The 26859-nt window shown below is 43.8% G+C and overlaps 1 protein-coding gene across 1 annotated transcript in view; it reads right to left on the minus strand.

Moving 5' to 3' along the window:
• LOC108538908 (SH3 domain-containing kinase-binding protein 1-like) overlaps nt 1–26859 on the minus strand; it is a 128035-nt gene that overhangs the window by 74021 nt on the left and 27155 nt on the right. The window contains 1 exon segment of the mRNA XM_017887236.1: nt 14462–14569. Within this exon segment, the coding sequence (XP_017742725.1) occupies nt 14462–14569 (108 nt within the window).

The raw sequence follows: 26859 nt of genomic DNA on the forward strand, positions 1-26859 counted from the left end.
TTTAATCTGCTGAATAACCATGCAATTCAAAAAGAGTCACTGTAAAGATTCAAAATTGAATCTGCTCTGGATGTAGGACTTTCAACAAAATGCAGGCTGAGGGCCCACTGCAGCCACATCAGGTTGCAAGTCTTTTGCCCCTTTCTATGCTGAGGCTGGCAGTCCATTTGTTAGACATCCCACAGACTCATTGTACACGTTATAAACTGGAACAGAGAGGGATTTTTTTGTTGTTGTTTTTGTTTGTTTGTTTTGTTTCGTTTTGTTTTTTGTTTTTTGCATATCAGCCGTGATTTGTTTTTCTCACACGCTGTCACTCTGTAGGTGATGGAGGCAGCAGTGCAATCAATGGCATTCATCCCTGAACTGGTTCCAGAGTAGCCAGCATTTTCTTGCCACCCAGGATTGACTGTGGGAGAGAGATGATCAGACTGGACTTGGCAAATTATTCCATGGCCAAAGAATCCAGCCAGGGCACTGTTCTCAGACAGCTGTGTTAGGGGGAAGAGGGACCGAGGGCAAGGGGAGAACTATCTCAACATCAAAATCATTAAGGAAGGAAGGAAGGAAGGATGAGAACGGGGGAGGGTTTGAGCAGAAGATCCACATCCCTGCTGACACTTCTCATCCTCTCTGGGCATCATATACTTGTGATTTTTAAAAAGCTCCACGAAGTCTCTTCTGCTCTCTGAAAATGTACTACTGTGACATTACCATTACCAAGGGGACCAGCCAAAGCACCCACCCATCACCAGCCCTGACCCATCAGTGCCTGATGCAGCACTGCAACATGGAAAGAAATGGTTTTAAATAAAACCCAGAGAATATTACACCCACAGGGAACTTTCTCAGGGGGCATCATAGCATGTAGGCTCTGGATTCAATAACATATCAGCTTTGTTTTTTACCAGCTGGGTGATTCAAGCCAAGTTATTCCATTAGGTGCAGGCTGGGGGTGGGGGAGTTCAGAACTTTACTGGCATTATAAATCCTGGCTCTTTCCACTATTTCCCACAGACGTGGGGCAAGTGACCTCACCAAACTGAACCTTCTCATCTATAAATGGTGATAATATGACCTCCCTCTTAGGAGAAGTTAAATTCATAAGCAGAAGTAAGTACTGACTTGTTTAACCTGTGTGACAGTGATATGATACCCATTTTGCAGATGAAATAATTGAGGCTTCGAGAGATGAAGTCATTTCTTGAGGTAACCAGGCTACTAAAAGGGGTTGGGGGCATGGCTAGGCATCAGGCACAGGGCTGTCTGACCCACAGGCGTGCTGTTGGCCACCGTGAGATCCATCCTGCCAGAAAATTTCCACAAGACAAACTATCACACAGCCATGAAACCACACACAAGGAGTTTATAAAAACACAGGGATCTGTATTGTGTTAAAGCTGAAAAAAAGGATATCAAATTGCAGCTATAGTATGAGCTCAACTAGGCTGCAACATACACAGAAAGAAAAAGAGGAAAGAAATTTAAAGCAGTGATCTCTGATTCTGGGTGCATATGTGTGTGCATGTGTGTGTGTGTGTATGTGTGTGTGTGTCATTCTTAACGTTTTTCTGTATTGTCTCTACGAGTGCAGAGAAATATACTTTATTAAAATAAAGAAAGCTGCTCTAAGAGCCACCTGCCCTTACACACAGGTGCTCTGTGGGATGGATGTGTTTCTGCCTCATGGTCTCAAATTATTCTTTCCCCTTTTGCCTGCCCCTTCTAGCTCTCCACTAACTCTTTTTCTTCCTTCCTTCTCTGTCACTGTGCTAATTAGACTGGGGACAGATGTGTGTTTACCTAACAAAAGTATCAGTGAAGTTCTGCCAGTTAACCTTCCTTTACCTCAGAATCAGAGTACAGGCATACCTCAGAGATACTGCAAACTCAATTTTAGACCACTGCAATAAAGCGAGTCACAAGAATTTTTTGGTTTCCTGGTGCATATAAAAGTTATGTTTATGCTTTACTGTAGTTTATTCAGTGTGCGATAACATGTCTAAAAAAGCAATGTACGTACCTTAATTTAAAAATACTTCACTGCTAGAAAAAACTAACAATCATCTGAGCCTTCAGCGAGTTGTAAACTTTTTGCTGGGGGAGAGTCTTGCCTCAGTGTTGACAGCAGCTGACTGATCAGGGTGGTGGTGGTTGAAGGTTGGGGTGACTGTAGCAATTTCTTAAAATAAGACAACAACGAAGTTTGCCGTATCGATTGACTTCCTTTTGTGAAAAATTTTTCTATATCATGCAATGCTATTTGATAGCATTTTACCCAGAGTAGAACATCTTTCAATACTGGAGTCAATCCTCTCAAATTCTGCCACTGCTTTATCAACTAAGCATATGTAAGATTCTAAATCCTTTGTTGTCATTTCAACAATGTTCACAGCATCTTCACCAGGAGTAGATTCCATCTCAAGAAATCACTTTCTTTGCTCATCCATAAGAAGTAACTCTTCATTTATTCAAGGTTGATCATGAGATTGCAGCAATTCAGTCACATCTTTAGGCTCCACTTCGAATTCTAGTTCTCTTGCTATTTCTGCCACATCTGCAGTTATTTCATCCACTGAAGTCTTGAACCCCTGAAAGTCATCCCTGAGGGTTGGAATCAACTTCTTCCAAACCCCTGTTACTGTTGATATTTTGACCTCCTCCCATGAATAAAAAATATTCTTACTGGCATCTAGAATGGTGAGCCCTTTCCAGAATTATTTCAATTGACTTTCCACAGATCCATCAGAGGAATCACTATCCATGGCAGCTATAGCCTTATTTCTTAAATAACAAGACTTGAAAGTTGAAACGACTCTGATCCATGGGCTGCAGAATGGATGTTGTAGTAGCAGGAATGAAAACGGCAATCATCTTCTTATACATCTCCATCAGAGCTCTTGAGTGACCAGATTGTCACTCAATAAGGTGCATTGTCAATAAGCAGTAATTGTCAATAAGCAGTAATATTTTAAAAGGAATCTTTTTTTCTAAGCAGTAGGTGTCAACAGTGGGCTTAAAATATTTAGTAAACCATGCTGTAAACAGATGTGCTATCATCTAGGCTTTGTTTTTCCATCTATAGAACAGAGGCAGAGTAGACTTAGCATAATTCTTTTTTTGTTGTTGTTTTTATTTTTGAGATAGGGTCTCACTCTGTCACCCAGGATGGAGTGCAATGGCGTGATCACGGCTCACGCCGTGAGCCTTGACCTCCCAGGCTCAAGAGATCCTCTCACTTCAGCCTCCCAAGTAGCTGAGGCCACAGGTGCACATCACTGTCAGAGATTCTAAACCGAGGGACCGGCTGAAGCCGCGGCAGAAGAACATACATTGTGAAGATTTCATGGACATGTATTAGTTCCCCAAATTAAGACTTTTATAATTTTTTACACCTGTCTTTACTGTAATCTCTGAACATAAATTGTGAAGATTTCATGGACACTTATCACTTCCCCAATCAATACCCTTGTGTTTTCCTATGCCTGTCTTTACTTTAATCTCTTAATCCCGCCATCTTCTTTGTAAGCTGAGGAAGATGAATGTCGCCTCAGGACCCTGTGATTGTACCAACTGCACAAATTGTTTGTAGAGCATGTGTGTTTGAACAATATGAAATCTGGGCATCTTTAAAAAAAAAGAACAGGATAACAGCGATGTTCAGGGAACAAGAGAGGTAACTTTGAACTGGCCGCCGGTGAGCCGGACTTAACAGAGCTGTATTTCTCCTCTTTCATAAGCAAATAGGAGAAATATTGCTGAATTATTTTTCTCAGCAAGGAACATCCCTGAGAAAGAGAATGCACCCTGAAGGTAGGCTTATAGACAGCCCCTTTTAAGGTGTCCCGTCTTTTATGGTCGAAGCCGAAGGGATGAAATAAGCCCCAGTATCCTGTAGTGCTCCCAGGTTTATTAGGAGGAGGAAAATTCCCACCTAATAAATTCTGGTCAGACAGGTTATCTGCTCTCAAACCCTGTTTCCTGATAAGATGTTATCAATGACAACGTGTGCTGGAAACTTCATTAGCAATTTTAATTTCGCCCCATCCTGTGGTCCTGTGATCTCGCCCTGCCTCCATTTGCTTTGTGATATTTTATTACCTTGTGAAGTATACGATCTCTGTGACCCACACCCTATTCGTGTACTCCCTCCCCTTTTGAAAATCGCTAATAAAAACTTGCTGGTTTTACGGCTCAGGGAACATCACGGATCATGCCGACATGTGATGTCTCCCCCCAACACCCACCTTTAAATTTCTCTCTCTTGTGCTCTTTCCCTTTATTTCTCAACCCAGCCGAGACACTCAGGAAATAGAAAGGAATCCACGTTAAACATCGGGAGCAGGTTCTCCCGATACACCACCACAACTGGCTAGTTTTGTTTATTATTTGTAGAGATGGAGTCTTGCTATGTTGCTCAGGCAGGTCTCAAACTCCTAGGCTCAAGTGATCCTCCTGCCTTGGCCTCCCAAAGTGCTGGGATTATAGGCGTGAGCTGCCGTGTCTGGCAGCATAATTCTTAAGTGCCCCAGGATTTTCAGAATGGTAAATGAGCACCAGTTTCAACTTAAAGTCACCAGATGCATTAGCCCCTACCAAGAGAGTCAGCCTGCCCTTTGAAGCTTTGAGGCCAGATATCAACTTCTCTAGCTATGAAAGTCCTAGATGATATCTTCTTTCAATCGAAGGCTGTTTCATCAACTGAAAATCTGTTTAGTGTAGCCACCTTCATCAAAGCGAGATCTTCTGGATAACTTGCTGCAGCTTCTCCATCAGCACTTGCTGCTTCACCTTGTATTTTTATGTTATAGAGATGGTGTCTTTCCTTAAACCTCAATAACGAACCTCTGCTGGCTTCTAACTTTTCTTCTGCAGCTTCCTCACCTCTCTCAGCCTTCACAGACTTGAATAGAATTAGGGCCTTGCTCTGAATTAGACCTTGGCTTAAGGAAGTGTTGTGGCTGGTTTGATCTTCTATTCAGACCACTCAAACTTTCTCCATATAATCAGTAAGGCTGTCACTGATTGATTGATTGATTGATTGATTGATTGAGATGGAGTCTCACTATGTTGCCCAGATTGGTCTCGAACTGCTGGGCTCAAGTGATCCTCCCATCTTGGCCTCCCAAAGTGCTGAGATTACAGTCGTGAGCCACCATGCCTGGCAATAAGGTTGTTTTACTTTCTTATCATTCATGTGTTTACTGGAGTAGCACTTTTAATTTCCTTCACGAATTTTTCCTTTGCATTCACAGCTTGTCTAACTGTTTAGTGCAAGAGGCCTAGCTTTTGGCCTGTCTCAGCTTTCAACATAACTTCTTCACTAAGCTCAATCATTTCTAGCTTTTGATTTAAAGTGAGAGATGCGTGGCTTTTCCTTTCACTTGAACACTTAGAGGCTATCATAGGGCTGTTAGTTTGCCTCATTTCAACACTGCTGTGTCCCAGGAAATAGTGAAGCCCAAGAAGAGGAAGAGAGATGGGGAATCGTAGGTCAATGGAGTAGTCAGAACACACACAAGATAGATCAATTAAGTTTGCTGTCTTATATGGGCACAGTTTATGGTGCCTCAAAACAATTACAATAGTAATGCCAAAGATCACTGATCACAGATTACCCATAACAGACATAATAATAATGAAAAAGTTTGAAATGTTGTGAGAATTACCAAAATGTAATACGGAGACATGAAGTGAGCACATGCTGTGGGGAAAATGGCGCCAGTAGGTTTGCTCCACATAGGGTTACCACAACCATTGAATTTGTAAAAAACGCAATATCTGAAACACAATAAAGGAATGCACGGAAGAATGAAGTATGCCTGTCATTCCTTATTTACAAAACTGCCAACAACCCATGGCCTTATTCTTCCTAGCCAAGTCCCAACAACGCCTACCCCTGGACACCCTCCTCACTCCTTGCTGGTCTGAACACTTCTATAACCAATTTCACATGAGCCTCCTTTCGCTGAGGCCGTTACCCCAGCGACCTTGCCTCAAACCACAGGGCCCCAAATTTTAAAACGACAATTACAAGTCATCATATTTTCCAAGATTACTGGTCAAAGAAAAAAAATCCCTTTACTGTTGTGTCACATTTGATATGTAGCAGACACATGAAATGTGACAGAGCAGAGCAGAGGGGCACCGGGGGAGGGAGAGAGGAAAATGTTGCACTAACAGACAGTGTATGAAAAGTGTGGTCACAGCAAGCATGTGTGTGAATGTGGCAAAGGACAGAGACAGAAGTGTGAAGTTTTGTTCGGAAACCCGGCAGTTGAAGAGGCAGTTGGGGGCACAGTTTTGAAAGGAAGGAACAGTTTGTGAGCTGTCTGTCTTGCATCTACCACTCTTGATCAGTGCTGGCCAGGTGCCTGCTTTGCTTACTAGCAGAGAGGGTTTACAAGTTTTCCTCTTTTTTAATCCTTTACTGACTTCACTTTCTCTGGTTCCATCAAACTTAGCCTTCATGCTTTTTCAAAGGAGAAAAGATGCCACATTTTCAAACAGGATGTCTTTCAGGTAATTCTAAATAAAAATCAGGGCCAGGGTTCTATGCAGCTCTAGACTGTACCCCTCCCGCAAATGATTCATGAAGTATTGCACATGGGCCTACAATGTTTTTTAAAAATGCAACAGGCCCAGCACTTTGGGAGACGGAAGCAGGGAGATTGCCTGCGCTCAGGAGTTGGAGACCAGCCTGGGCAACATGGTGAAACCCCATCTCTACAAAAAATACAAACATTTAGTTGGGCATGGTGGTGCATGCCTGTGGTCCCATCTACTTGGGAGGCTGAGGCAGGAGGGTTGCTTGAGCCCGGGAGGCGGAGGCTGCAGTGAGCTGAGATCGTGCCACTGCACTCCAGCCTGGGCAACAGAGGGAAACCCTGTCTCAATAAAAAAAAAGAAACAAATTAAATTAAAAATTTCTTTTTAAATGCAACAGGAAGACAAGGCAGTGTGAACTGAGAAGGCAAAACAGGTGATTCTCTAGCAAAATGTGACTGTAGAAAATTCATCACAGGAGTTCACTATTCTCAAATAAAAAGACATGAGGAGATCATTTAGGCGATTTCCCTCCAAACATTCAATTGTGACTGGATAAAGAAAATGGGGCTGGGGTCCTCCGGGCTAAGTAGTAGGTCAAGGTTTCCTGTGTACAGTTTAACAGTAATAAGATATTAACCAGCTCCTATAGGTGTACACACGAAAACATCCTTTCAACTCAGGCAAGTATTTAAGTCCTGAGTTTTTAGAGGCTCTTGTTCTATTTATTCTCTTTATCCCTCCCTCCATGGTGAAGGTAAAATGCTCCAGCTCCAACCTCAGGTGGCTTCAGCCTGCTCAGTTTGCAGGTAAGTGCTAAAAAAACAGTGGATATTAAGAGCTGCAAATCATCATAGGAGTCCCCCACCACCCGCCAACCCCGCCGCTGAGATCACTGAGGCCCAGAAAGGCTTTTTAAACAGCTAGTTGGTAGCCAGAGGGCCCAGAACTCTACGTTTCTCAATGTCCAGACTACGGGAATTCATTTCACAAGAGCCAACATGAATATAATGGTAACAAAATCAATGAATCCACATTTTCTGATTTCTGGGAGAGCCGAATGCCTTCCACAGTCTTCATATATGGAGGGAGCGTAGGCCTAAGTGCATACGTGTCCGTGTCTGCCTGTGTGTGGGGTTGTTGGCTTGGACCAAATCATGCAGACACCATCCTTCAAAGGATATATTAGCTAGATTTGATTTTTACCTTTACATTACCAGGAAGGAAATAGATATGAATGTTCTGGAATGAGAATGGGAAGACAAGCTTTGTTTCCTGTGAAGGATTTCAGAACTGACTCTGCCCTTTGTTTGGCAAGACTGGCCCTTCCCAAGCAAAAGGCTCATTGGCTGACTCAACTGTTCCCCTGGCAGGAATCTGGTTTGCTACTTTGCCTCTTGAGCTGGTTTACCTTCAGAACTCTGGCCCCAGAGATGTGATTTGTTAAAAACAAACAAACACAAACAAAAGTGTACCCTGATGGCTGGGTACCCTTTAGAGGGGCTTTGTTAGAGGAATATGGTGAGGTTCTGGAAGTAAGTCTCAGCTTGATTTTGAGCAATTCTGGACTTTGGGAGACCTCCTCCACACATTCCGCTAAGTTCTCAGGCGGTGTCTGTGGGTGAGGCTGGAGAGGGGACACAAATGGACAGCTCCTGATTAAGGCACCCCTTTGCAGCTCTAGAAACACATGGGGACCTCCACTCTGCCCTTTTCTCTCCTGCCTCTGGAGGACCAGCCACACCTTTGAAATGTGCAGCTGAAGCTATCCTCTAGGTGATGACAGTGTCTTTAACACACTCTGTACCCTATAGAGTCCCCAGCAACTGCCTGCCCTGTCACCCGCACTGGAGATCCCCAGGGACCTAGAGAACCTGCTCTTGGAAGAGTCCTTCTCTAGTTTCCTCCCTCAGCCTCTGGCCTAGTGGCCTACATCCATCATCTCCCATTCAGACTGATGGCCTATTGGGAAGTCAGCTAGGCCTTGGCATTTGGTTTCTCCCTAAGATGCTCTCGCAGTTCACCCCTTGGCTCACTCCTTCATTCCATCTGCCCCACCCTGAAAGTGATGCCTTGATTCCATGCCCAGACACCATGATCAGATGGAAGGATCTGGGCCTCCCTTGGTCTGGGAAGGACAATCTGACAGGAGGCCAGCTTCCCCCTGCCCCTCCCTTCCACTCTTCCTCCTCTTTTGTACAAGAGAAAGCAGAAAACAGGAGAGGAGGGGCAGGAGGAAGAGAAGGTACACTCTGGCACCAACCAACTAAAGGACCAGGGGTTCTTCACCAGCAACCATATACCATGCATGCTGTAAGGCCCCATGAAGGAGAAGCCTGGGACATGGGCTCTGCCTTCAAAGACTATAGGCTGTAAGTACAGCTGGAGAAGGGAGAGGGAATACCATCTGGGTGGCTTTGAGAAAGCCCACTGGGGCTGAGTCACTAGGCCATACTCGGATGACATTAACTCCCTGACAAACCCCATTTCTTTGCATGTGAAACCACCCATGAAACTAAATGTTCAAGACAACTAATGTTTAGGTAAATTTTTTTCATAACACTGCTTATTAGAAGCACATATTTCTTTCTTTTGGAAGGCTAAAAAATAGGGAAATTATCAAGCATCCTCAGAAACTAGAAAAACAACAGTTCTTCTTACAGATGCACGTTTTCAAATAAGATGTCTTTTAAGATGATTCTAAACAAAAATTGGGGCCAGGGCTAAAGGCTAAAGGACATGATGAATAATAAAGAAAATGTTGACTAAGAACAGATTTTATGGACTGGGTTGTCAGAAGATGGAGGATAAGTAAGGTGAGTGGCCTCCTAAGAACTTGGTATAGGGAAGGCAGAGTTAAACCAGCAAAATTCAGCCATTGTGGGAATCGAGCAAGAGACTTCGTTCCTTGCAAAAGTTTGGAACCTGCAAAACTTGTGCTAAAAAAAAAATCATAAAAGGCTGGGTTGACACATGATTATAATGGAGAAAGTGGGAAATCTAACTGATTGCATCACAATGTGTCTGGAGATTGATGTGAACAGGAAGGGTCCAGTCAGTCATGAAAACAAAGACAAATGGAGACCGAAGGCAGTGGTGCAGTGCTCTTGGAAGCATTATTGAGGCTTAGTTGACTTCAACACACGGTTCCCTTGGCAGATCTTTCCCTTTGGTGCATGAAGGGGCCTCAAGTGATACCTGCCAGACCCTTGGTAAGAACAACAAACTCCTCTTGTTGATTACTTGCCCTCCCGGCAACCACTGGATGAACGTGGCTTCCGGTGGAACCCGGTTTCTAAGGAATCAGGCTCATAGGGGACAAAATGACTGGGGCAGGCAGACCTCTGTGTTCCAGACTGGCTGACATCTGAGTTCTTGTTGTGATGAGTAAGCTGGCTGCCTGCTACCTGATTAAGCCTCTGTGACTCAGCAAAGGCGAGCCTGCATCATAGTCACAGCGACATCTTCGAGGGCAGGTTTCTGAGTCCCTGAGACTGAGCTCCCACTGAGGAGCATTCACTAGGGAAACGCCTATGGGAATCTTAGCAATGCCATCATTCCTCACTTGTACTAACACTGAAGAGCCCTCCAGATAAATGCATGGTAGATCAGTAATATCTTCCGGTGATTTGAACAATTTTTCTTAAAAGAACTGGAGCCTGAGATTTACATTTTTTTTGAGACAGGGTCTTGCTCTGTTGCCCAGGCTGAAGTGCACTGGCGTGATCACAGCTCACTGCAGCCTCAAACTCCTGGGCCCAAGCGATCCCCCGAACTCAGCCTCCTGAATAGCTGGGACCCCAAGCATGTACCACCATGTCCAGCTAATTTTTCTTATTTTTGTAGAGATGGGGTCTTGCTATGTTGCCCAGGTTTGTCTCAAATTCCTGGGCTCAAGCGATCCTCCCACCTTGGCCTCCTAAAGCGCTGGGATTACAGGCATGAACCACCACACCCGGCCACTTTCTTAAATAACACTATCTTTCGAAGTACCTATTCTAATTTTGTTCTTTTGTTAATGACAGTGAGCAGTTGTTTCTGCTGTTTTTGAGAGTCTAAGTTCCCCGTTAGCCTTCTGTAACAATGACACAGCACACACATTGCTTCATTAGAGCTCTCAGAATATTTAATCTTTCCGTTCTGGTATTCAATTTTACTGTCAAGGCCCAAAATAAACAGCCAGCCATTGAATCTAGGTTCTCTTATAAATAGCTTACATAATTGCTCTAAAATATGCACCAAGAGATCAACAGATGCTCTTCTGGAATATCTTGAGGAAAAACCCCAAAGCATTTGTTACCCTGGTGAGGGAGAATCCACTAAGCACTCTCCGAAAGAAAGATGGCCAGGAATTCCAAAAGGCCTTGTAGTAACTACCTGAATTCACACCCCAGCAGAAAATATGTCAGCCTCATCAGAATGCTCTGGTGATGCCTACGGAGTCAAGAGGCCTGCTGTTGAATAAATGCCATTTGCTTCTGTCTACCCTAATCATCACAGATCGTCCTCTTTTCTGGGTGAATGACTGTAACCCCAGTCACTGGCAAGACAAGATGACATCTGCTGAAACCAGTGGCAGAATGTTTCAGACTCTGTCATTCACATAGTGCCTTCATGTTAATGATTCTAATCACCTTTACACTCTCAACTCAGCAAATGACAGCCCTAGCTCCAGTCACATTGTCACCAACTCACCAATACTCTGGGTGCATCAATAAAGGCTGGTATAACAACCAATGTGAAGATGCTTGGCTGGTTTTTATAGACTAGAGGAGATGGAAAAGGATGTTATACTTTGAATTTTCTGGAAGTTAAATGTTACGTCGTACAATCACTTTTCAGCTATAGGTATTACTTTGTCTGACAGGTATGACTATTGGGTTTTCTGCTTCATAGGGACAAGGTTAAAAGACCTATCAAAGAGATGGTAGCTGCTTGTCGGGGATTGGAGAGATGCCCATGGGGCCCCAGAGAGCGTGCATGTCCCAAAGAACATGCCATGCCCAGTCCACTCATCACTGACAACTTCACTCTCCCGGTGGAAATGCTTCCCTTAATAGCTTATATAACACAGAGCTTCTAGAAAAGTACACTACGGAGTAGCTCTCACCTGAGTGAATTTACTGCCCCCCCACCGCAAAACATGACTGGGAATTAGAAGACATGCTTTACCCATTTGTTGAAAGAATGATCTAGATTTTACCCTAGTCTTCAAAACCCTGCAGCCCATCACCACAAAAATGATAACGATGTGAGGTAATGCATACGGTAATTAGCTAGATTCAGTCATTCCACAATGTATATATACATCAAAGCATCATGTTGTACACATTTAACACAATTTTATCTGTCAATTAAAAAAATATACTGCTTCAATCAGAACCAATAAGGTGGCAAATGTCTAGTAGGATGGTATGCTTGCTAAGATTCCTTGGTTGAAGGGAGAGGAGTCACCATGAAGGTCTTGGCGCCCAAGTGCTTCAGGATGTGCCTAGCTCTTACCAGCCTCACAAAGATAGGGGAGAAGTGGGGTACAGGCAGCCTGGACAGCCCCCTTGCCTCCACTCACTTGGAGAGGCCTATATCAGGTGTCCTTTCAGAAGAGTCTGGCAGGTCTCCATGGCCCTAAACGCCAGACCTAACTGCTTAACTCTAAGCTCACAAGGACAGTACCCATGAGCATGCTTCACTTTCAATCAACCAGCACAGTGGCCAGCCCAGAGAAAGGACTCAATAAATACTGAATGAGTGAATGAAAATAAAACATTTGCCAGGCAGCAAATCCAAGAAAAAAAAAAAAAAGACAAATAAATAACAAAGATTATGCCATTCTGTGCTCACATGTCCCTACCAATACATTTTATAAGTTGCTAGATTTATTTTTAATGGCTATTTATCAAAGTTTTTAGATGCATTTGGATTCCCAGGGAAGCTCGCCAAGATACCAAGATAACTGTGTTGATTTGATCAGCTGGAGCAAAAAGAACCAGAGTCAGACTTCTATCATTACTTCGCAGTTTTAGCTAGAGCCTTCCTACCCTCGTGGTAAACAGTAATTATAAAGACTGGAACAGTTAATCTGTGTGAGGCATTTACCAACTACCAGGCACCATGTTTAAGAATTTATGTGCATCATCCCAGTAAATCTTCTCTCAACACGTTGACAAGGTAGGTACAATTATTCTCATGATTTTATGGATGAGAATGCAGAGGCCTGGAGACATTCAGTGACTCGGGTTTGGCTACAGAACAAGTAAGTGACAGAGCCAGGATTCAAACCCAGATCTATCTGATGCCACAGCCTAGGGTCACAACCACTGTACTCTTTGTAATGTTTGCCATCCTCATTCCTGCGTCCTACTATTTCAAAACATTTCCTATGCAGTCACTACTAAGTGTTTAGTATCTGTTCTTCTCAGTGACTGATTTTGTCAAATGAAAATCCACTATTGCTACAGTCATCAATAAAAACATTTCAAGTGATTTTGCTTGGTGAAAATTTTCCTTACTGAATGATGAGCTCTTCTCTGTTGTGTGAATTTATTTCCCTCCTAAAATATGGGGGATGGGGGAGGAAACCAGAATGTGGGTTGTCATCACTTAGACAGATACCTGCTTCTATACCAGTGATTCCTATACTGTAATATGCAAACAAATCACCAGAGAACACCGTTAAAATGCAGATTCTGATGCACCAGGTCTGGGGTGGGGTCTGCGCATTTCTAACAAGCTCTCAGGTGATGCTGCTGTTGCTGGCCCATGGATCTCACTTTAAGTATCAAGAATCTAGGGAACATTAGGAAACAGAATCCAGATTCTCTAGAACCCAAACTCAGACTCCAAGAGAGAATAACAGGTGTGGAAAAGAACATCCTTCACCTAAACAATACAAGAAAGAAAGTAATCAAAAAGCTTACAAAGTGTGGCTAACCTAGCCTTTAAACCAACCTAATGGTCTGTGGGCCATAATCTTGGCAGGTGCCAACACCATCTAGCTTCTTAAACAATTACATCCATTCATCAAAGCAGCACAAATTCCATTAAATGCTACTTTAGTATCCTTGGCAACGAAGCCACAAGCACTGTAGCTATCCTTCCCACACCTCAGCCCTACTGGAATGGTGCCATGGCAAGATCAGGCTCAGCACCGTCCAGTAACAGAGTCCCCATGGGCATGAAGTGGGCGGAGGCTGGGAAAGGTGGGCAGAGGCCACGCAAAAGCCTGGGCAAAGAGCCCTGAATATGGGACTGCTGCCCCCTTATACTGGAAAGTGCTTCTAACTTCCCAACATTTCTTATTACATCGTCAGCAGGGAAATAATACACCTGGAGTGAGGCAAACAGAGACAGAGTGGCTGATTTAAACAGTAGCATGGTCAAATGGGCTCCCACAACAAAAGAGAAACCGTGGATGACAGCTGTGTATATACACATATACAGATATGTGTGGGTGTACTCACACATGTACACATATAGTGTAGAAAGATTAACAGGCCTCACCCTGCATCCTCAGCCTTACACTGTGCTTTTCAGCCACTTCCACAACACCGGCTACTTTCCCACCCCCAAGGACCATGGTATGTGGGATGCTGCTGGCAGTCCACTTATCAAAGACAGTACCCAAGGTTCTCACAGTTTATTTGGGTGCTGAATGTGCCAGTGCTGCACCGAGTGCTTTACACGCACTATTTTGTTTACGTATGCAACAACCCCAGAGTAGAGATCACTGTTGCCAGCTAACAGATGTATCCTATGATGAAACTTGTTACAGAGTATATGGCAGCCGAGGGCTCAGAATCTGGGTCTGTTGAATGTTCAAATGTCAGTGCTCTTCAACATTACACCACATTTCCCCCATCCCAAGTCCCAACATGGGAGCCACAACTCCGCTGAAATCAAAGCCAGGGAGACTTACATTCCCTTCCTTTTCAAAGTCCGGTGGAAGTAACTTCACAAAGTTATCTGGGAACACGCCTCGTCTGCCGTTCAGCTCTCCTTCCCACCAGCCTACGTCGATGCAGTCCTAGAAAACAGGAGAACACAGAGTGAGAGATGGGGGAAAGCAGCCTCCAGAGGGGTCTAACAACCCTTTTCAAGAGAACAGAGGCCCTTTCCTGGAGGTCCGTGTTAATGAGACAATGGTTACCAAGTCAGCACAAACTCCAAAGTCAGAGGGGAAAACAAAAGCTTAAGTCCTCTTAGCATTGCCGGCCGGAACTCAAAACCCAGTGCTGCTTTTAGATGCACTGAATCAATAAGGTCTTCTTTTTTCTTTCTTTCTTTTTTTTTTTTTGAGACAGGGTCTCACTCTGTCGCCCAGGCTGGAGTGCAGTGGTGCAGTCTCGGCTCCCTGCAACCTCCGCTTCCTGGGTTCAAGCGATTCCTCCATCTCAGCCTCTCAGCAGCTGGGATTACAGGCGCGTGTCACAATGCCTGGCTAATTTTTGTATTTTTTGGTAGAGACAGGGTTTCACCATGTTGGCCAGGCTAGTCCTGAACTCCTGACCTCAGGTGATCCGCCCACCTCGGCCTCCCAAAGTGCTGAGATTATAGGCATGGGCTACTGCGCCCAGCCTTTCTTTTTTAAGGATGGGAGAATATGTGTTTTCTTCATTTTAATTTTACTGAAATAAAAGTATTTCATTAACTGCAAATATGGCTTAGAAAATATCACATGCACAAATGTCCTCTGTGATTAGTCTGTCACAAAGCTTGTCAAAATTAAAAAAAGGCTTTGTGACAGTCAGCCAACCAGAAGAAAAATCATACTTTACACAAGCTCATTAATGCACTGCTCTCCTTCACCTTCGCCTTTGGATGTTGATGGCGCACAGTTGCCATCATGAAAATCACTTCCTCCACCTTACAGGACACAATGTTGGCATCTGAAATGAATGAATAATGCTCTTCATTCTTCCAGAGTGAACTTGCTTCCCTTTGGATAATCTCTATTTTGTTCATTCATTCATCAAACATTTATCAAGCATCTACTTTGTGCTGGACACTGAGCTAGGTGCTAGAGAAAGGACAATGAGCAAAAATGGCAAGAGCCTGGCCTTTTTCATGAGCCTAATGGCCTTGTGGTTCTCCTGGGCACACAACCTCATGCCACAATACCACTTCTAGTTTTTCCCATTTTCAACTGGTTGGAAGTCCCATTTGCTGGAGTTTTATCATATGTCTCACATTTGTCCTCTGAGTCCAATTCTACTTCCACCACCGGATCCAGGACTCACCCAGCCTACTGTAAACCTCCTCACTTGGGCAATGCTTCCTGCCTAGTATATGTATAATATACACACCACTGTCAAATATGAAATTCCTTGAATAAAATCCCTGTAATCAGTAAATCTCCATCCCACTTCAGGCATCCTGACCCTGCACCTGCTTTTTGTCCTATAGCAGACTCCCAAGTTGTGATCAACAACTTCCAGCTGAAGCCCAAAATGAGCAAAGGCTTTCCAAAATACAAACAAAAAAACCCGCTGGTAACACAGAAGGAAAGCAAGAAGGTGATAGAGAAAGAGAGGAGATCATGTTCAGGGCCCATGGAGAGCCCATGGTCTCCACGACATCAGTGGGATTAGAAAAGGGCTCAAGCACCAGATGTGTGGCTGGTTCAAGGCCTTGCTGTAGGGCCCTGGGAGAGCCATGGCTTGTATGGCTCAATTGTACCTTGTTAGATCATACATTCCAGCAAGGTGAGGGAACACATCTGATTTTTCACCATTATACCCCCAGCCATGTACACAATGCTTCATATAATAAGTATTTGTAGAATCAATGCAGACTCTTTCTAGCCCTGAGAGTTCTGCAATCTCCTGCAGTCCAATACTTGAATTACTATAGAACAGGATGGCCTCTATCTGCCTAAACTCATAGGGATTCTCTATAAGTTAGCATAAGGCCCACCTCAGGTGGGAAGTAACTCATCACCACCTTCCACTGTCCCAGTGGTATGTTACAAAGATAAGCTGACCCCTTAGAAGAGAGTGCAGATTTTGGAAATCAGTCCTTAGTTACAGACTATAAATTCTAGCCCCAACCAACAACAACAAAACAAAGACCCTTGAAGCATCAAGTTCAGATTTACCCAGAACAAAACAAGGGTCCAAAAGTCTTTCAACATGAAAGGATGCTTATCTTTCTGGAAAAATGACAGTGAGAAGTCTAAGTAGATAGTCTGGTCCTGCCCATGTCACATCACCCCCTGAAAACTAGCATCAGTCTTCAAAGAAGGGACTTATGAACAGGAGTGGTGGCAGGATTTGGTGGCTCCTGAGGTTCTTCTGACCCTAGGATGTTACAAACATCATCAATGATACCAGAAAAACTTACGAAGGGAGCTGGGAGTAGAATTTCTTTGACCCTAATTCTTGGAATTAGGTTTCTTCAAAACTCAACTTGAAACTCACCTTTAAGAAACTGACTATGATGAATGCTTTTTCTTTTCTCTAATGCTCAGTACAGTGTTAATTTGCACTTAATGATACTCAACTCAACAAACGCTTATTAAATGCAAAATATATTTAAGCTCTGTGAGCATCAAACCTTAAACATACAGATGCAGAGAACATGATCTCTAACCCCAGGAAGCTTAGAAATGTATGGGAAAGACAGACATACAATATTATGCAAGGTCCTTTGGGTAACAGGTATCAAATAAGTGCTCTAGTACCAAAAGAGGAGAGAACCATTAACAGTTTTTGCAATAATCTGAAATCTTTTCATGTGTGAATGGTTTGCTTAGGTGAGGACTGGTCTTCCTTTCACATTCATTTCAGGTCATCTGATACAGAACTATGCCCACAAAAAGCATTCAAAAAAACTGTCTTTTTTTTTTTTTGTGGGGAGACAGAGTCACACTCTCATTGTCTAGGCTGCAGTGCAGTGGCATGATCTCGGCTCACTGCTTGACTTCTTGGGATTCAAGCGATCCTCCCACCTCAGCCTCCTGAGTAGCTGGGACTACAGGCACATGCCACCATGCCTGGCTAATTTTCCATATTTTTAGTAGAGATGGGGTTTTACCATGTTGCCCAGGCTGGTCTTGAACTCCTGGGCTCAAGGGATCCATCTGCCTCGGCCTCCCAAAGTGCTGGTATTACAGATGTGAGCTACCACACCTGGCCTCAAACCTTCTAAACAGTGTAAATCCATGCTTCATCTTAGTCTTACGCAAATAATAACCCAAGAACCTTTTTTGCTTCACATGTGAGAAAAACACTACAGAAAATGTTAATAAGGAGAAGCCCATCCAGAATAACTTTTTTGTTGTTGTTGTTGGGTTTTTTTGGTTTGTTTGTTTGTTTGTTTTGAGATGGAGTCTCACTCTGTCGCCCAGGCCGGAGCGCAGTGGCGTGATCTCGACTCACCGCAACCTCTGCTTCCCTGGTTCAAGCAATTCTCCTGCCTCAGCCTCCCAAGTAGCTGGGATTACAGGCATGTACTGCCACACCTGGCTAATTTTTATATTTTTAGTAGAGACAGAGTTTCACCATGTTGGCCAGGCTGGTCTCGAACTCCTGGCCTCAGGTGATTTGCCACCTTGGCCTCCCAAAGTGCTGGGATTATAGGCGTGAGCCACGGAGCCCGGCCCAGAATAAATTTAGAACCCATACACTTCTACGGGAGAAAACGGTATATAATGACATTATATGTCTCATATTTCCCCTTGGTGATGACTGGCTTGGATGACCCATCTATATTCTGCTTCTTAAGGAAAACACTAACAATGCTACTCATTGCATAATTCAAAGAAGAGAAGGAAAGCATGAAGGGAGAACACAATATGTCTAATTGTTCTGATTGGTACAAGAATAAACACAAGGCCCATGGATGAGATAAGCACAGTCAAAAGAGAAAACTGCCAGTGTAATTTAGTGCTACTAGCAGAAGCAAAAAAAACAAAAACAAAACAAAACAACAACAAAAAACAAAAACAAACAAACAAACAAACAAGAAAAAATGCCAAAAAAAAAGGAGTCTGCTATAGGACAGAAAGTAGGCACAGGGTCAGGATGCCTGGAGTGGCATAGAGATTTACAGAGAAGCAAGGCATTTTTTTTCCCCCAGCAATACAAGCTAATTTAAGGGAAATACGAATAATTTTGACAGCAAAATGAGAAGTGAAAATAAGTTCCTCTTCAACAAACCAGACAAAAGAACTAACCTTTTGATGGCAGAGATGGAGAGACTTGTATGAGGGCTATGTTTTCAGAAGTATAAAATAGCAGCAAATTCTATTTATTTGATGGTTTGTTTGAGACAGAGTCTGCCTCTGTTGCCCAGGCTGGAGTGCAATGACATGATCTCAGCTCACTGCAACCTCTGTCTCCCAGGTTCAAGCGATTCTCCTGCATCAGCCTCCCCAACTAGCTGGGATTACAGGCGCCTGCCACCACACCTGGCTAATTTTTTTGTATTTTTAGTAGAGACGAGGTTTCATCATGTTGGCCAGGCTGGTCTTGAACTCCAGAACTCAGGTGATCGGCCCACCTCCGCCTCCCAAAGTGCTGGAATTACAGGCGTGAGCCACAGCACCTGGCCTCAATTTATTTATTGAGAACCTAAAATGGCTCTCAAACCTGGCTGCACATTTAGAATCACCTGGGAATTAAAAAAAAAAGTGCCAATGGCTGGGCTAGACTCCTAAAATGTGCAGGATAGGAGAGGAATCCAGGGGAGAAAAGAAAACCATCATGTCCTTATGGCGCTCCCAAGCTCAGAGTCCAGTGGGAGAGGCAGACACAGTGAATCAGAATGGCACAGAAACACTGGCAGAAGTGCTAGGCTGAATTTACAAACAAGTGGGACCAAGACAAGCTGGGCAGCCTGGAAGCAGAGAACAAGGGCAAGAACTGAGGTAATGAGAAAGGTCAAGGGCAGACTTGCTGAGCGTAAAGGAAGAGAAGAGGGAGAGAGGCAAGTTGTGCTCATGGAAGAGAATATACAGGAATTAGAGCTTGGAACAAAGTCTGCCCCTCCAACATCTACTGAACAGTGATATGAGGCGTGAGGCAAGACAGCACCCACTGAGTGACAGGGGCAGAAAGGAGGGGCAGGTGATCAACCACTTGTGAGACCTGACTGCCATCAGGGTGGAAGTGGATGTCCCCAAGGAAGACGGTAGGAGTTGAGTGAAGACAGGACGGTGAGCAATAGCTGACCACTGAGGAGAGAGGTAATGTGGCCCAAGTACTATAATTTGTTTCCAAATCCGGGGTGCCATTAATAAATTACACCAGGACCCCAGGCATAACTCAGACGACAGTCACCTTCATGGAGTTTTAGACTCTAATACGAATGAGAAAGGGCATTGTAGGCAGGTGAGGGGATGAACTCTGAATGAGGTGGGAGGTAGAAATGAGAAAAGGAGCAGCATGTAGATGAAGCCTCCAGAAAGCTGCTGTTTAGACATAAGCTCTATTAGCATGAACTCAGGGAAAAGTCGACCTAAACCCTTAGCAAGAATATGGAAAGAAATCATATTTCTGACATATCATTTTTACTCTTTCAAACTCAAGTCCTTAAAATGGCCAAAATGGTTTCTCTATGCCTCAACACCAGGGAGATATTAGGGTAACATATACTTTTCCCTATAAAGTGCAAATGACGTTTTTCCTTCTAAGGAATGAATGAATAGAGCATTAGGTGTTCTGTAGTCCAGCCTCCATGTTCTGCTCCATCTCAGGTTATCTACTCTCTCCTAGCATACTGCTTATAACAGGGAACTCACTTTGTCACAAGGGAGCCACTCCTTATTTTGCCTGACATGTTCAAGTGGAACTCAGAGAGAGGTGGAACAAAGCAAGCATGGGCCATGTGACACTTAAGCTGTTCACCAGTGACGAAAGCTCCCTGGATCTCGGTTTCTTGACACATGTGAAAATCTTTGCAAAGTATAAAGAGTGACACAAGAGCTGGTTGTTGTTATTATCATCATTGTGATTATATGGCCTGGTCCGAATCCCTGAGGGATAATGTGACCAGGAGAGCTGCTTAATTACACTCATGTGCATTTGTCACGTGACCAGCACCATCCTCGAGTGCCAAGGAGCCACTCCTAGTCCTTGCTGCCTCGGGTGAAACCCCCTGGCAGCAGCTCACACACCTGGAGGTGGGCCAAGGGGAGGGATGCCAAGGCCCCGGGGTGTGTCTGAGGAAGGAGGCCTTGCCCAGACTTCAGTATCGGGCCTCAGTCTGTTCAATCTTGCCAGCATGGCCCCGTGTAACCTGGCCGAAGCACTCTACACAGCTGACAGCAACTCCCTGACATACAAGCTGTGGGCACAGAGAGGGCCACGTGAGACCTGGTGGGTCTACCTCTAGTCTAGGCACTTTAAATCTGTACAAAAGACAAACTTGCCACCTAGCTTGTACATTGGTTAACAGAATGAGCTACAATCTCATCTTGGGCTGTTTTGTCAAGAGTACAAAGCCATATACTAGATGAGTGGCTCTCACACCTGGCTGCACATTTAGAATCACCTGGGAATTTAAAAGAAAATGGTGATGCCTGGGCCAGACTCCATACCCATTAAATCACAGTTTGGGGGTGGGGAATGGGCACAGGAAAGCAGTGCTTTTACGATGGCCCTAGGTTTTTCCAATGTGTAGACTGAGAATCAGTGATTTAAGATGGGTGCTTTTCAAGCTTTAATGTGCATGCTTCTCACTTAGGGATCTTGTAAAAATGCCAATTCAGATTCAGTAGGTCTGGGGCAAGTCTGAGATTCTGCATTTCTAAGAGGTTCTCAGGTGATGCCAATGCTGCTACTCCGTGGACCATACTTTGAGTCACAAGGTTCCTGAAAACAAAAAGCTCCTTGAAAATGAGGATTCTTATCTTCACACCTTTGTCTCCATCTAATTCCTGCCATAGTGCCCAGAACATATCAATTCTGAATAAATGTTGACTGAAGAGATGAACGGCCCAATCTTCCTCCAGACTGTTGTTCCACTTCTCTCCACTTTCAAACATCAGAAGTGAGGTCAAACTGAACAAGGGGGAAGCAGGTATAGAATTACTACACCAAGGAAATTTCATCTATACGATCAGGCTTTACCTGCTGATCGGTTCTGAATTTATTATTTCTTCAAAATTGTGGCAAAAACTTTAAAATTGCCCCAAAAAGGTAGGCCACATTTTCTCAGGCACTGTGTCTTCTTTGAGTTCAAAAGGGAACATGCGGCTTAGAAACAGACATTTCAAACCAAAAACTGAAAACATGAAAATGGGTTCACCACTTGATGCAAACGAAAAAGAAATGTATTCTGCTCAGTCACTTCTGGTGGTCAGCTGCCCCCAGGCTCCCCAGTCCCAATTTCCCAGAAGTTATCCAGCATGGCTGTTCTTCATGACCTTCTCTGATGACTGACAAATCATTTGAGGAGAAAGTGAGTGTTGGACGATTNATTTCTTCAAAATTGTGGCAAAACTTTAAAATTGCCCCAAAAGGTAGGCCACATTTTCTCAGGCACTGTGTCTTCTTTGAGTTCAAAAGGGAACATGCGGCTTAGAAACAGACATTTCAAACCAAAACTGAAAACATGAAAATGGGTTCACCACTTGATGCAAACGAAAAGAAATGTATTCTGCTCAGTCACTTCTGGTGGTCAGCTGCCCCAGGCTCCCCAGTCCCAATTTCCCAGAAGTTATCCAGCATGGCTGTTCTTCATGACCTTCTCTGATGACTGACAAATCATTTGAGGAGAAAGTGAGTGTTGGACGATTTGGGTGAGGCTGTTAAGTGAGCCTCAGCATGCCCCCAGGGGGCCTCACACCCTCAGCATCCACCAGCAGTATGGAAACAGACATTTAATATGTGCTAATGAACGCCTTCTACATGGAGCTTGGGGGTGGGGGCTATTGAGCGAAAGTTCCATGGAAGCTGGAGCCCAGAAGCACTCATCTCTGCCTCTGCTTGTTAACACCTCCCCAAGAGATGCAATTATTCTGCATGGCTGGGATTTCTGCTCAGAATTTTCTACATCCCCATAAATCAGTTACTAAAGGAGGCTCAGTCACATATCATGGTTTATAAGGTAACAGGAAAAAACGAGGACTACACTGACTACTATTCAGTGTCAGAAGCAATGCCTGGCAGAACACAATTAAAGAGAGAAGCCTGAGGAGACAGTTGTAGGGACAAGCTCACTCAAGAAAACACTACATTCCAAATGCCAACATCACAGGATAGCTGAGGCTTAGGCAGTCAATCACTCTTTTTTTTTTTTTTTTTGAGACAGGGCCTCACTGTGTTGCCCAGGCTGGAGTGCAGTGGCACGATCATGGCTCACTGCAGCCTTAACCTCTCGAGCTCAAGCAATCCTTCCACTCAGTCTCTCGAGTAGCCAAGACTACAGGCACACTCCACCATGCATGGCTAATTTTTAAATTTTTTGTAGCGATGGGGTCTTACCATGTTGCCCAGGCTAGTCGCAAATTCCTAAACTCAAGTGATCTGCCCACCTCAGCCCTCCAAAGTGCTGAGATTACAGGTGTGAGCCACAACGCCTGACTGGCAGTCACTCACTCTTTTGTAATACAATGAAGTCATGACCCAGAGTTGAACTACTTACAAAAAATTAGCAGGCAACAACTTACAGGCTTTGCTATACTAACTTTTGCTTTTTTCGTTTTACATAATGTATAACTAGTAACAAAAAATTGGGTGGATAACACACAAAAAACAGTAAACACATTTCCTCTTGGGCATGCCAATATTAACTGAAGCAGGTATCAATGCCTGAAAACAGTACTCAGAAATGTCTTCTCCAAGCCACCTCATATTTTCCTGCTTCTTCATAGATCTAGTCATTTGTGATTATATTATCTCAGTGACTGTGCATGCTGTGTTGTTGAAAGACTGGATTTTGTTGTCTTCCCTGCAAGAGTGTTGAGTTCTGCTATGGTAGGCAAGTTACTTGCAGGTCAGCTTGACTGGTCAAGTTTTTAGGCTTTGTTACAATGGGTCTAGGCTTTGTTTATAGGCTTTGTTACAATGGGTCTAGGGTAGTGCTGTTCCTGTGGCCAGCTTTTCTGGGTTCTCAACTGGATGCCAGAAGTGTTCAGCACCTCGTGTTTTTCTACTCTGCTTAGCTAGAACTCTAACATCTCCCATTACTGGTGGGATATCCACTCAGCTCACAGCCCCTCCAAGTTCTTACCTTCTGCCAGGCCTAGTGGAGTCTTGCCCTACTGATGCCAGGCTTAGTATGTGGCCAAAGCATCTAGATCTATACATTTCTGACACTCTTTCCTTGTGTAGTTCATTCTTTTGCAGTTCCCTGCCCTGAAAATTTGAGCCACCCCAGCAGTCCTGAATTACAACTTGTTTCCTCTATCCAATAAATGAGTTTGCTGCTCTTTGTTTGGGCTCCACTGCCCTGTGCTGCAATTTAGAAAGTGCCTCTAGGTAAAAAGCCAGGGTTGATATAAAACTTTTATGCTTCCCTTGTCTCCAGGATCACATCCTTGTGATATGTATTGTCCAATGCCTAAAAACAGCCACTTCATATGTTTTGGCCAATGTTAGAGTTGTCTATGGCAGGAAGAAAAGTCTAATTACCCTTTACTCCATCGTAGCTGCAACCCCAAGTTGTATACTCCCTCAAAAAGATTGTTTCTTTAATTAGACTGGACTTTTTCATTCTAGATATAATAGAACTTTCAGCTCTATCTTTAAAAGTCTGAGCTATTTCAAGGTCTAATTCCCAAAAGAAGTCCTAGAGAAAGAATGTGTGAAATGAAGATACATACAAGGGTTTTTAATTATCCTGGAGTTTCCTTTGCCAGTCATATGTTCCTTTCTCTAACAAGGAAGGTGATGTATTCCCTAAGGTAAAGTAGAGCCACTGTTGAACATCTTTATATAGAAGGATAAATACATGCAGTAAGTTAGTACCACCTAGCTTTTTTCGGATAATGGCACACACATAAAATGACATACTGCTGGAGGCCAAAGGTTGTTGAAGACCATCAGCCCAGAGGGGTGATTCCAGCCACCTAAGGCCCTTCCCATCCACCCAGGAGAGCTGAAGAAATCACTCCCCTACCCTCATAGCACATAGATTAGGAAATGCTACAGAAGTAACTTTTGAGGTCAGATGTCATTAATAAATGGAAAAAAAAAAAAACCTTAAATCAAATATCAGTCCCCAGTAAGAGAACAGGACTTCCACAGGTATTCAATATCACAAAGGCAGGGATCAGGAAGGCCCGTGGGGATTTTCATAGAAGACAACCAAGGGCAGAGGCCCTAAAGGCCTCTGTGTGCACAGTCTGTTTTCCTCTTAGAAAAAGATGTTTCTAGGGCCGGGCGCCGTGGCTCACGTCTGAAATTCAAGCGCTTTGGGAGGTCAAGGCGGGTGGATCACGAGGTCAGGAGTTCAGGACCAGCCTGACCAACATGGTGAAACCCCGTCTCTACTAAAAATACAAAAATTAGCTGGGCGTGGTGGCACACACATGTAATCCCAGCTACTCAGGAGCCTGAGGTAGGAGAATCGCCTGAACCCAGGAGATGGAGGTTGCAGTGAGCCGAGATTGTGCCACTGTACTCCAGCCTGGGTGACAGAGCGAGACTCCGTTTCAAAAGAAAAGAAAAGAAAAAAATGTTTCTATCTGGAGCCTCTTCAGAGAACAGCACCCAACAGATGCTGCCATGTTGGCCCAACTCCAGGGTGACCATTCATATTTGGTACTTCCTAGAGTTGTAGAACATGGGTATATAGTTTGTACAGAAAAAATATATCAGAATTATTTATTGATTTCATAATTTCCTTTGCAACATATGCAAGCTTAAGTCTTCTAAAAAATGTTTATGCTTTAGCCTTTTTTCCTAATTGTGGAATGAAGGAACTTCTATTCCCATAAATCCACTTCAAGGGTCAGTAATCGGCTAGGCGCAGTGGCTCACGCCTGTAATCCCAGCACTTTGGGAGGCTGAGGTGGGCAGATCACTTGAGTCTAGGAGTTTGAGACCAACCTGGACAACATAGCAAAACCCCATTTCTACAAAAAATTAGCCAGATGTGGTGGTATGCCTGTAGTCCCACATACTTGGGAGGCTGAGGTGGGAGGATCACCTGAGCCTAGAAGGTCAAGGCTGCAGTGAGCTGTGATCACACCACCACACTCCAGCCTGGGCGACAAGAGTGAGACCCTGTCTTAAAAAAAAAAGAAAGAAAAAAATCGGGCAGGAGCAGTGGCTCATGCCTGTAATCCCAGCACTTTGGGAGGCCAAGGAGGGCAGATCACCTGAGGTCAGGAGTTTGAGACCAGCCTGGCCAACATGGCAAAACCCCATCTCTACTAAAAATACAAAAATTAGCTGGACGTGGTGGCGGGTACCTGTAATCCCAGCTACTCGGGAGGCTGAGGCAGGAGAATTGCTTGAACCCAGGAGGCAGAAGTTGCAGTGAGCCGAGGTCGTGCCACTGCACTCCAGCCTGGGCAACAGAGCCAGACTCTGTCTCAAAACAACAACAACAACAAAACAAAACAAAACAAAACAAAACAAAACAAAACAAATCTAAAAAACAAAAAAAACACAGTAATCATGTGAAAAGGAGATCCTTATATAGACAGGACCTTCCCAACGTCCTCGTAAGATGGCTTTAAGTTATTCTAAGAGATGTTAACTATATATAAGGGCATGTGAACAAGTCATACACAAAATACAAATTATTAAGGTAGTACTTTCACATTTTTTTCCTGTTCATTTAAATATAATCAAGTATGTGGTTGGGTGCAGTGGCTCACACCTGAAATCCCAACACTCTGGGAGGCCAAGGTAGGCGGATCACTTGGGCTCAGGAGTTTGAGACTAGCCTGGCCAACATAGTGAAACTCCATCTCCACTAAAAATATAAAAATTAGCCGGGTGTGGTGGCACATGCCTGTAATCCCAGCTACTTGAAAAGCTGAGGCACAAGAATCACATGAACCCAGGAGGCAGAAGTTGCAGTGAACCGAGATGGTGTCACTGTACTCTAGCCTGGGCGACAGAGTGAGACTTCATCTCAAAAAAAAAAAATAATAATAATAATAATAATAGTTAAAAATAAAAATAAATAAATAAATATAATCAAGAATGTAAACTTATATAACAACATTTTCATAGAAACTTCTCATTTTGTGGGAAAGTTGCTAGGGACCTTGCTAGGTCATTTACATTGAGATGACCACTTAATCTGAAATCTTAAAAGCTGTTTCTAATAGCACCTTCAGCTCATCCATAGCACATTGCTGAATGTACAGCCTACTCCTCTAGCATCTGCATCCTATAGCTGAGTTTTTACCTTCAT

Source organism: Rhinopithecus bieti, unplaced genomic scaffold, assembly GCF_001698545.2.
Source record: "Rhinopithecus bieti isolate Rb0 unplaced genomic scaffold, ASM169854v2 scaffold_17420, whole genome shotgun sequence".
Lineage (NCBI taxonomy): Eukaryota > Metazoa > Chordata > Mammalia > Primates > Cercopithecidae > Rhinopithecus > Rhinopithecus bieti.